Source organism: Paroedura picta, chromosome 1 (assembly GCF_049243985.1).
Source record: "Paroedura picta isolate Pp20150507F chromosome 1, Ppicta_v3.0, whole genome shotgun sequence".
Classification (NCBI taxonomy): Eukaryota; Metazoa; Chordata; class Lepidosauria; order Squamata; family Gekkonidae; genus Paroedura; species Paroedura picta.
This window is the reverse complement of record NC_135369.1, coordinates 42,716,735-42,728,473: the sequence shown is the minus strand read 5'-3', so window position 1 is coordinate 42,728,473 and position 11,739 is coordinate 42,716,735. Positions and strand designations below refer to the sequence as shown.

Genomic DNA, 11,739 nt, shown 5'->3' with positions numbered 1-11,739 from the left:
CTATATTGAATGCGTCCAGAAGGGTAACTTTCTACCAGTTTACCTTTAGAGGAGTGAGTAAGCTCTCCTATCTCTTGCTTGTGTGACTCCTGCTCTGTCTCTTTCTGCTTCTGTCACCACTTCAAGCATGGGTTGATTCCATAGTGATGTTGATGCAAATAATTTAAATTGGGACAGCCACCGATACGTAACTTTGTTTCTTCTATCTGGTGTGGTTTTTCTTGACACACACATAGAGAGAGACATCTGATCTTTAATTATAGCAACTTTTTTTCCACTGTAGGGATTATATTATCTTCACAGTAAAGGAAAAATGCACAGAGACATAAAGGTAAGACTTTCATTTTTTTCCTTGATTAATAAAATTTCCAGAGGTTCAAAATGTTAAATTTTGTAAACTGAACTGGAAAAATGACCTTCTGTCTTAATGCCCCCTCCCCTTTTTTTTCCACTGGGAAAAAAAACCCTGAAACTATTTCTTGTCTGAAATTGTGCATTAAGTATGATACCATAGTCCACCTCCTAGTATTTGGGATACTGGCACAGAAAATTGTATCTTGTCCACTTGCTCTCTGTATTTTGAGAGTTTTAGGTGATTCTGACTTTGTCTGTTTGTTGTTTTTCTTGAGTGCCTAGCCTTAGTTTTAAACGTCTTGTTATTGGAAAATCAGTTAGTTAGTTTGTCTGTGTACCTTTTTCCTAAACACTTTGAAAAAATGGGGGTGTTCTCAACTTTGTATGTGTTCTTGTAATTGAACTTATTGTTCATTTATTATTTGCTATTATTTCACACCATTCATGAAATCTATAGATATTGTTTTGGAACCTAAGGTGCCATTCTGTTAGCACAGGAGGAGATCCTCACTAGAATTGCTTTTTGACCTGTGGAGGTGGAAAGGACTGTTTTGCACTTCCCTTCCTGCTGGTTAGGGGGAAGTTACAGAAAGAGGGGAGGGGCAGGAAAGTTGCCTTCACATGACTCAACTTTTGTTATGGAGGAGCCAGGACTTTATAAGCAGTTGCATCATCTGATGCAATGCAGCATTTTTTGTTTGGTTTCCTTATAACTCATGCATTGGATTTGCACTTTTTAAAATGCTGGTGTTAGTACTTAGGGCTGGTGAAGACATCTAAACTAGATTTTCAGAGGATGGAACAGAACTTTCCTCATGGGCTTGCAGCCTGGTCTTGAGCTTTCAATTGTGGATAAGCATTAATTATTTTAAATTTTTAAAAGCCTGAATATTGGATAGGAAATTGTTTCACAGAAAACTGAATCTTGTCTATAAAATATTTTGTGAGGGGAAATCTCTTAATGTGGTGTTAGATGCTGCTCTACTGCACATGAATTCCACTGCACATGAAGCCCACAAGGAGCTTGTGCACAGCACAATTTTGGGCAGGTATGCCTTATTACAGTTTTACAGAATTAATTTTTTCTGTTACTTTTCTTAAACAAAAATGCTTTTTGCACTCTATATCCTCTTTCAGGAATTTAATTTCTCTTGATATATGTTGGCTTGAATCCAGTGGAGAGGATTTCCACCTGTGGAGCGTGATTGGCCTTCCACCTTTAAGAGCAGCATTGGGGGAATGTTTTTGCTGCAGTGGGCAGAGACAGACAGGAAAGTTACCCTCAGTGAGCAGATATTCTTTGTGGAAAATTCTTTGATAGATCCAAGCTATCATCATGGGGATGGGGAATTCTGGATTCCATCTGTTTCTGTTGTGTGTAATTGTGAGATTTGAAATTTTTCAAAATGTTTAAGGTTTTAAGAATACCTTTTAAAGAGTTTGTTCATTTTCTCTGTTGAAAGTACATAAAATCTAAAAGTTGTATGTTATAATTTTTCCTAAAGGGAGCAAATATTCTTTTAACTGATAATGGCCATGTGAAATTAGGTAAGCATCTACTTTTCACATATTTTAGACATTGATCACTTCATGTTGTTTTACAATTCAGGATTGATTTGTGTATTACCACTCTGCTGGTCCTAGCTAAAGGGTAGTGGTAGCTTGCAAACCATTTGCAGGATTTCAGCAGGCATAATATTCAGATGAGTTTAAAGTTCTTAATACAAGAATTTTCAGAGTCAAGTTGTAAACCAAAAACTGCAATGTTCCAAAATGCAACTGCCTAAGGCCTCACACAAGCATCATGGAAGGCTCACATCACCCCAGTCCTGTAGCAGCTGCACTGGCAACCAGTTGAATACCAGATGAGGTTTAAGGTGTTGGTACTCACTTTCAAGGCCATATGTGGTCCAGGTCCTGCAAACCTTAAGGACCATCTGCTTGCCTATACTCCCCGAAGAGCAAGATGCTCCATTCATTCCAAGAACCTGGTGATCCCTGGCCCCAAAGAAGTATGCCTGAGCTTAACCAGAGCCAGGGCCTTTTCAACTGCAGCCCAAGCCTGGTGGAATGAATTCCCCAATGGAATCATGGGCCTGTCGGAACTCAGACAGTTCCATAAGACCTATAAAATGGAGCTCTTCCACCAGGCTTTTGGTCGAGACCAGCAATAGAGTCTTCCAACAACGTAGTCCCATCCCTGCCAAGCAACTTATTGATGTACCATATGTCTATAACAGGGGTAGTCAAACTGCAGCCCTCCAGATGTCCATGGACTACAATTCCCAGGAGCCCCCTGCCAGCGAATGCTGGAGGGCCGCAGTTTGACTGCCCCTGGTCTATAAGTTTATTATCACTGTCCTTTGACTGTTATGATTTCTCATTTGCTGCAAATGCTTCAGTGTATAATGTTTCTAAGTTTATGATCACTGCTTTGATTGTTATAATTCTTATTTTTGCAAATGTTTCCACTGTTCTATGTAAAGGATGTCTTGCATTCCTCAGCTGACAGAATTTTTATACTGAATACTAGAAGGCTCTGCTTCTATGTATATTTTTCTTTCATATACGTTTGGGTTGTAGAATCATAGAATTGGAACCTCCTGGGTCATCTAGTCTAGCGGTCCGCAACCTTTCGGCTGCCGCGGACCGCTGTGATGGGGTGGGGGGAGAGGGCGGCCCGGGGCCCTGTGCACGCATGGCAGCCTAGGCGCAAATGCGCGTGCATGGGCTTGCCGCGCGTGCGCATTTGCGTCCGGCGGGGGTGTAAATGCACACAAGCGTCAGTGCTGCGCATGCATGCATGCACAAAACTGCAGCGTGTGCGTGTTTGCGATCCCACCTGATGCAAACGTGCATGCGCAGCAAGTCCATGCATGCGCGTTTGCGCCGCTGGCATGCCGTCGGCCGCGGGTCCTTCTCCCCGCCCCTCCAGGCCGCGAGCAAATCGGTCGCCAAAGCGGACGATTAGCTTGCGGCCCGACAAGCTTCTCTCCCCCCCCCCCTCCTGAAGCAAGATGCTTGCCGGGCCGCAAGCTCATCGGCTGCTTCGGTGGCCAATTTGCTCGCGGCTTGGCAAGCTTCTCGCTGCGGGGGGTGGGGCGGGAGGAGGGAGCCGCGGCCCGGCACCGAGGCCTTTGCAGCCCGGGGGTTGGGGACCACTGATCTAGTCCAACCCCCTACATTATGCAGGACACTCACAAGCCTATCACTCATCCACTGTAACCTGCCACTCACTTGAGCCTTCACCCCCTTGTGTCCATCATTTAATTTTTTAACCCATGTACAGCCTTTCATGAAATATTTGACTATTGCAAGACATAATTTAAAACAAGTGGAGCAGGCTGTAAAATATCCCATTGAAACTGAAGAGACTGTGTAGGAAGAAATGGCTTATTGTGGCTCCTCTTTACAGATGTAATTGTCTACAGAAAACATTACTAGAGCAAAATATGTAACTAATATAAGGCTTCTATTGTTCATTGCACCTAATTACTGTTGGGATTATATGAAATTTTAACTGTTCCATTCAGTATCATAAGTTGTTAAATGACTCATTGTCTTCAATCTTTTGTAGCCGATTTTGGAGTAGCGGCACAAATAACAGCTACCATCGCTAAAAGGAAATCTTTCATTGGAACTCCATATTGGTAACTTTTAAAGATTTATTCATTAATGCAACAGTGTTCATTATATTCTTGGAGATAAGAGGAAACCCAACCAAAGATTATCCCTCCATGGGAGCAGAGAAACCTCTGCGGCATACTGGACCTTTCATAGGGGGATCTGCTAGATTGAGATGATAGAATCTAAAATGAAGCCCTAACTTTTTTTTTCTTTTTACTCCTTATATTTCAAAGGGCTTAGGAGAGAGGCTGACCCATGCCTCATTTTTTAGATTGATTCTTGACCTAGTAAATAAAAAAATGCCTGAGGCAAATGTTGCCAGATTACCCCTCCCCCCCATACAGTCTGGCCCTTTGTGTCTTAACAGCAACTCATGCCTGCACAGTAGGCTGCTGTTGAAGGTGCATCTATAATTGCTTGTTGAAAAGCTGGCAGCTGTAAACCATTGGAGCATTGAGATATGTGACCGTGCAATATTTTTAGCTATTGATCACGCTTAATTTAAAGTGCAGTGAACAACAGAGGAATTAACACCAATATTTCTTGAAAACTTTTTGGACTGCGTGTTTTTCATCATGTAGGAATTAGACTATAATATAAATATTTTTCCCAACAATGTTCTCGTATTTTTAGGATGGCCCCTGAAGTTGCTGCTGTTGAAAGGAAAGGAGGATATAATCAACTTTGTGATCTCTGGGCTGTTGGAATAACTGCTATAGAACTAGCAGAACTTCAGCCCCCTATGTTTGACTTGCATCCAATGAGGTAGGTAATTTGTGTAAGGCTGCCAAACTTAGGCAACATTCAGAACAAATTAATTATCACAGAACTCAGCTTTTCTTAATGAGAACACATTAGCTGTAAGCTTCAGACCCCTCCCCCTCCCCAACAGATCTGTGCTTTCCTTCCCGTTTAATCAAGGCTGATCTATGATCACAACTGCCCATTAGTGAGAAATGAAGGGAAAAGAGAGACTGGCTTCATTCCCCATTTCAAATAGGTGGTTGTCTGAGTTAAAACTAGCTGTTCCAAATATTTGTAGCCCTTTATAGATCTGGAAAATTTGGGACCCCATCCACTCTTCCCCCTACCCCCCCCAAAAAAAGAAAAATGGATCAGTAGTATCAAAGACACCAAAATATGTTAATATTTGTATGCTTGGAAATGAGTCACTGATCCTCCCAGGAGAGCTGAACATGCAGCATCTTTATTTTCCCTCCTGTGGGACCAAATTCAGAAGAGGATCCTTGCACAATTGCTTTAGGGCGCCATCTATGTGATATTTCTGTGCCATCTCTTCAAAGTCCTGCTCTGAAATGGCTTGTGGTTAAAATAATGTCATCAGTGTAAAAGCCGCAAGCCAATAAATCAAGCCCAGGAGTATAAATGGCATAAAGTTATCCATATAACATCCTCAGGCCAGGAGCAGACCACAAAACAGTTGGAAAGATGAAACCTCTCATTAAAAGCCCAGGTAAAAAGATGTTTTGGCCGGATGTCTAAAAGACAGTAAAGTAGGTACCATGCAAGCCTCACAGGCATGGGCATTCCAAAGGTGAGGTGCCATCACAGAAAATGACCTCTTTTTGATGATTTTGATTAATGCACTACATAAGGCCACCATTACTGATGTTGCATTCTCTTTTTTTAAAAAAAGGATTGCAGTTATTTAGGTGGTGAAAACAAAAAGACGGATCCATGAAGTCCTGGCATCCAGTGTACTTAACCTACCGATCAGCTTCACTGGAGGCCTTTGAGTTCTAGTATTTTGGGAGAAGGGAACCCAGGACTTCCCGGCTCTGTAGTCTCTCTTGTCTGTTGCACATTCTTGTTATTCAGGTGGTGGCATGCAAATAAACAATATAATTAATGATAAAGAATTGGGAATAACCATGTAATAATTCATCTTTATTTTTGAGCCCTGGTACTTAATAAATAGCCAGAAGTTTATAAATGTATCAACCATCGTAGCCACTGAAGATTTCTTCCAATCTAAAAAGTAGAGAACAAAAATTGCTCTCTCCTTTAATTTTTCATTTTGATCAGATAGCTGTCAATACACATCTTTATCCTAAGTAGACTGTTGTCCAGTGGCAATGTTTGAGTTTTCCTACTAAAGGCTAATGCATTGCTGGTGTTGGGTTTTTATCATTTTAAAGCTGCAAGTCACTGTTTTTCTTAATTTTCAGAGCACTCTTCTTAATGACGAAAAGCAACTTTCAGCCTCCTAAGCTAAAGGACAAAATGAAATGGTAAAAACCTTGGAGATTCAGTTGTATAACATTATGTTCACTGAACATTTTTTAAAATTATTTATTTCATTTTAAAGGTCAAATAGTTTCCATCATTTTGTGAAAATGGCACTTACAAAGAATCCTAAAAAAAGACCTACAGCTGAAAAATTACTTCAGGTAGGACTCCTTTGTCAGTTGTTGTTGTTATTGTTGTTGTTGTTGTTAAATTTGTTACTCGCCTCTTCCCAAAGGCTCGAGGCAAGTTACAGTAATAAAACCCCCAATAAAAACCCCACAACTTCTTTGTATAACTCCATTATTACTTTCCCAGCTCCCAGCTATTTTAATTTTAATCCACATCTGTGTTTCTTATATGAGGAGATCCTCTCAGCTTCAGGTGAAACACAGTTCCTGTTTAACCTGCAAGTGATTAGCCACTAGGGATGCCAGGCCTAGCTTGGCAACCTGAGGAAGGGTTGGGGTGTGTGTGAGAGAGACACCGATGTTGTTATTGCTGTGTCACTTCTGAGAACAACACAGAAGGGATAGTAGTTGACTCTAGGAATCACTGGAAAACAAAGCATTTCCAGCAATGTCTAGAGCTCGGCATTGCCTGGAGTGATGTACCAGCCTAGAGGATAGTGGCTGGTTGTTTGAGGGTTTTACATTTTTCTCTCCTGTCACCATTCAAAGTTGCAGCAATCAGCAGGTGGCCTTCCACCTTAGTAGGAAGCCTAGTAACCCAACACCTGGTTGAGGCACCTTGATTTGTTTGACCAGTCCACATGGATCAGTGTTAATACAGTGTGGAGGCCAACAGGACTTTAGTTATTTTCCACATTCTTCTTATAGCTCTGTGTTCCTCCCTCATAAAGATCCAATAGCTGAGTGGTTATTCTGATCCTTCCACTTCCTTTAGTCTCTTAGGAAAGGTTAAAGGAGGAGGAGGGAGAGCAAGTACAGCTGGCAATGCTGCATGTCTTTGCTAATATTGGAGGGAGTGGAATGTAATTTTTTTTATTAGTTGAGGGAGCTCCCTGATAAGCTTCAGCTACATCAAAAATGCTGATGTCTCTTCTTTTCACTTCTGTCTATTTTAGCATCCTTTTGTTATGCAACCTTTAAGTCGAACCCTTGCTATTGAACTGTTGGATAAAATGAATAATCCTGATCATTCCACGTACCATGATTTTGATGATGATGATCCAGAGGTAAGAATGCTACTTGGTTATAGCTGCAGTACTTTTTCTGAGGAAGTGTGTGTGCACACAAAAGCTCACACCTTGAATAAAACTTTGCTGATCTTAAAGGTGCCATTGGACTCAAAATTTGTTTTTCAGTTAAGATATTGCTGCACATCTAAGATACCTTGATCTTTTGCGAGAGAATTCTGAGCTTTGTATGGAGCAGAGGAATTCTAAATACAATATTTCAGTGGTACTAGTTGATAGTTTTAAATGTTACTTTTTAAATGCGCACCTGGAGTCTGGGGAAGGTTATATATAAACAGTTCCATGTACTGTTTACGTTTCATGTGAACAGCCCTGAGCCTCATGGGAGGGTGGCATACAAATATAATAAATATAAATAAATTTAAAATATCATATTTATATCTATATTTATATTTATTTCCCACCACTCTCAGCAAGCCCGCTTGTGGCGGGTTACGGACTAAACAATACAATCCACTAAAACCCCTGGTTTCCTTAAAACCAACATTTAAAAACTACTCAACAACAACTGGCAGCAACCAACCTACCCTAACCTATTGTTAGGTGGACAAAGTCCAGTAGTAGTATTACAGTATGTGAGTGTGTTCATTTGTATTTTGCCACAGTTAATACTTTAATGGATATGATGCTAAATAATGAGTAACCAAAGATAATATCCTATTACACATGGGGAAGGGTTCTTAGATGTGCTTGTTATATAAATGTTTTTTAGATTGTGTGCTTTCTTCCAAAAGTGCTGAAGGTGGCTTACACAAATATTACTGCAATGTGCTATGTATAGGGTTGTTATTTGTGGAATTTAGAGTTGGTTCAGAAAATCTTATTTTGTTACTTAAAGCCTAATGATGCTAGTATTACTCTGGTTCTAAAGTGGTTGTGTTGGCTTAGGGTGCTTCAGCTGCCTAACTATATCCAGGATCATGTATTTTCTCATTCATTAAGGGCACAATTGTGAAGTCTCTGACTTTGATATTGATACACACTGAACAACTAGAGATAGCAGCCTTTCATTTGATATTTGATTTTAAAAAATATTTCATATTTTTCTGCAAACCTTGGGCATTTTTCAAGTTTGTAGAAAAATCTGTCTTGTGTGTTCAAAGCTCCTGTCACCAAATTTAAGGTTCCTCTGATGTTGCTGTCTTCACTATTAGAATATATGAGTGGGCATTGCTTCTAAAAGGTGTTGTAGGGCTTCATAGAACTGGTCAACTTCATCCTCTTAAGCAGCAGTTGTTGGGGCATAGATCTGGATTACTGTGATGTTGAATGGTTTGCCTTGGATTCGAACTGAGATCATTCTCTCATTTTGGGGACTGTATCCCAATACTGCTATTCGTACTCTTTTATTGATTACTAGGAATAAAGCCCATTTTAAAGGAGAATAAAATGGGCGCTAGGGTCAGGCCCCTGGTGAAGCCTTCGCAGGGCGAAGGCTTCCTGGAGGGGGGGGGGGAACACGGGCGGAGATCGGCCGTCCGACCGCGGACCATGGATGGGAATTGACCTGCCTCCCTACTTCTTGCCCCCCCCCCCGGCGGCTCTCTGGAGCCTTCTTGAGGTCGCTCCAGCGCCCGGGAGAACGCGACGCGGGCCCGCCCTCACCGGCGGCTCTCAGGATCCTTCTCCCGGCCGCTGGAGCGGCCTTGCCGCGTCTGTGACGTGGCGGGGCCGCTCCAGCAGCCGGGAGAAGGTGGCGCGGCCCCCCGCCCCCACCGGCGGCTCTCAGGAGCCTTCTCCTGGCCGCTCCAGTGGCCCTCCCCCCACCGGCGGCTCACAGGAGCCTTCTCCCGGCCGCTGGAGCAGCCTCGCCGCGTCTGCGAAGCGGCGAGGCCGCTCCAGCGGCCGGGAGAAGGCGCCGCGGCCCCACAGAGGACTCACCGCATCAGCTTTCAGTCCAGTCTATGCGGAGATTCCCTGGCCGGGTGAAGCAGCCAATGGGGAGCCACGCAAAGCGCGGCTCCCCATTGGCTGCTTGGGCCAGGATGGACACTCAGAGGGGCCAATCAGGAGCCGCTTCGCGGCTCCTGATTGGCCCCTCCAAGTTTTTATCCCGGACAGGGCCCGCCCTAACTCCTCCCACACAGCAGGCAGTTTAAAGATGATGATGAAGGCTACTCCATTTCTTCTGAGAGATTCTTGCCCACAGTAGTATACCTGATGGTCATCTGAATTAAATTCACCCATTCCTGTCCATTGTAGTTCACTGATTCCTTAAATGTCGATGTACAGTCTTGTCATCTCTTGTTTGACCATGTTCAGCTTGCCTTGACTCATGGATCTGACATTCCAGGTTCCTATGGAATAAAAGTCTTTACAGCATTGGACTGTCTTTTCACCTCCATTTCCATCCACAGCTGAGCGTCCTTTCGGCTTTGGCCCAGTCACTCCATTCATTCTGGTGCTACTCGTACTGGCCGTCTGCTCATCCCCAGTAGCATATTGGACGCCTTCCGACCTGAGGGGCTCATCTTCTAGCGTCATATTGTTTTGCCTTTTGGTACAGTCCATAGTGTTTTCATGGCAAAGATACTGGAGTGGCTTGGCGTTTCCTTCTCCAGTGAATCATCTTTTGTCAGAGCTCTCTGCTATGACCTGTCCGTCTTGGGTGGCCCAGCATGGCATAGCTCATAGCTTCACTTAGCTATGCAAGCCCCTTCGCCACGACAAGGCAGCGATCCTTGAAGGATCTCTCTAGTTTATTTATTCAAGGTCTTGGAGTTTTCTTCATAGTTGCATAACTAGAATTCATTCTGTAGACAGCTTCCACTTATTTGCATATATTCTTCTGGATGTTTAAGTTGATCTGCAAGTGCATTAAACACTCTTTGTCTTATATGCTCTCCCTTTTATATACCTGTAATAATATTTCTCAATCTTAGGAAATGTTCCTTCTGTTTAAGTTCTAAAAGAGCCAGATTGTCCAGGCTTGATTCAAGTTGTATGGCCTCATCCATCTTTGTTTCTAGTGTTAAATTTTTCTCTTTAACCAATTGAATTTCCTCTGAAAAATTATTTATAGAGTTCTCAAATTTCTTAATATCTTTAAAACTGAATAGTTTTATCTTTAAAACTGAATAGTTTTAAAGGATTATTTTAAACATTGAAGAAAGTTGTTTATTAATTGAAGATTAGTATCCAATTTAAAGGTAAAGGTAAAGCACCGGGTTATGTCTGACCCTTGGGGTGACGCCCTCAATTTACATAGTCTTTAATTCAATTTCTGGTCCATTTGTATCAAAAAATTCTGAAATGTGTCCATACTTGGTTTTCCAGATATTGGTTCAGTCATAGTAGCCTTTTTGGAAGGTGTCTTTCCCCCCCCCCCACACACACACACACACCTGTAATATCTTCAGCTGCCACTGACAGTATTTGACCACTATATGGTAGTATTGTATCCCAAATGGATTTAACTCAGACTGGCAATGAAAAACGAGTTATCTTTGTCGACATTCCAAGTATGTAACAACAACTTTTCTCAGGATAGTTTTCACAGCCTCTCATTTAAAATTTCTTTACCATATATAAACTTTGTTTATGAGGCTCATTATTCTTCCAAATATTTAAATTGTTTTAGCAAAAAACAGCTTCTCTTTTGGGGTTAATATATAAGGAAAAAAGTGGTCTGCCTCTCACCTTTTGTCACTCTTTCAAGCAGAGGTTGATGTTTAACTTTCTGTCTCTCAAAATAAATCCAGCTGTTTGGAGAGGTAATTTCAAAGATCTTTATTTTTTAAATGTCTGATCTTCGTAGAAGAGAAGGAAACAGCTGTAGCTACATCTGCCTCGACCGTGAGCACACTCTTCAAAGCTTAGAGAATAACTTCATAGCTTCTGATGTCGTATTTTTGGCAGCAGGAGCTTCAGAGACTTCTTTTAATGGCGAAGTGAAAGAATGCTCTTTGTTTTTCCCCTTATCAGGAAAAACAGCTGAAAACCGTTTAGATACTAGGTTTTCTAGCTGTACTAGCCAGAGACACATAGTATTGCATCCTGCAGCCATCACCCTCAGAGCTTCATTATCAGCCTTAAAGTTGTGTAATTCTCCAGTAGTCATTACTTTTGTCTTCTTGATGTTCAACTGTAATCCTGTTTTGGCACTTTATGCTTGGAATAAATGGCATTATACACTTTTGGTTTCCCTCCCCTCCTCTAACCCCATCATCCCCAAGCTCCACCGCCCAAATCTCTAGGAATTTCTTAACCTGAAATTGGCAGCAAATCTGGATGCTGACCACTATCGGTATGGTCACTCCCCAATACCCTCTCTTCATCCGCTCAAAGTGCAA

At 42.0% G+C, this 11,739-nt stretch overlaps 1 protein-coding gene across 11 annotated transcripts in view; it reads left to right on the top strand.

Annotated features, from left to right (window-relative positions):
* MAP4K3 (mitogen-activated protein kinase kinase kinase kinase 3) overlaps positions 1-11,739 on the top strand; it is a 76,666-nt gene that overhangs the window by 19,870 nt on the left and 45,057 nt on the right. For all 11 annotated transcript variants that reach the window (XM_077335676.1, XM_077335656.1, XM_077335647.1 and 8 more), the window contains exons 6-12: positions 284-331; positions 1,860-1,902; positions 3,932-4,004; positions 4,615-4,746; positions 6,171-6,233; positions 6,311-6,392; positions 7,316-7,426. In XM_077335676.1, the coding sequence (XP_077191791.1) occupies positions 284-331; positions 1,860-1,902; positions 3,932-4,004; positions 4,615-4,746; positions 6,171-6,233; positions 6,311-6,392; positions 7,316-7,426 (552 nt within the window). The remainder of the gene's footprint in view (positions 1-283; positions 332-1,859; positions 1,903-3,931; positions 4,005-4,614; positions 4,747-6,170; positions 6,234-6,310; positions 6,393-7,315; positions 7,427-11,739) is intronic.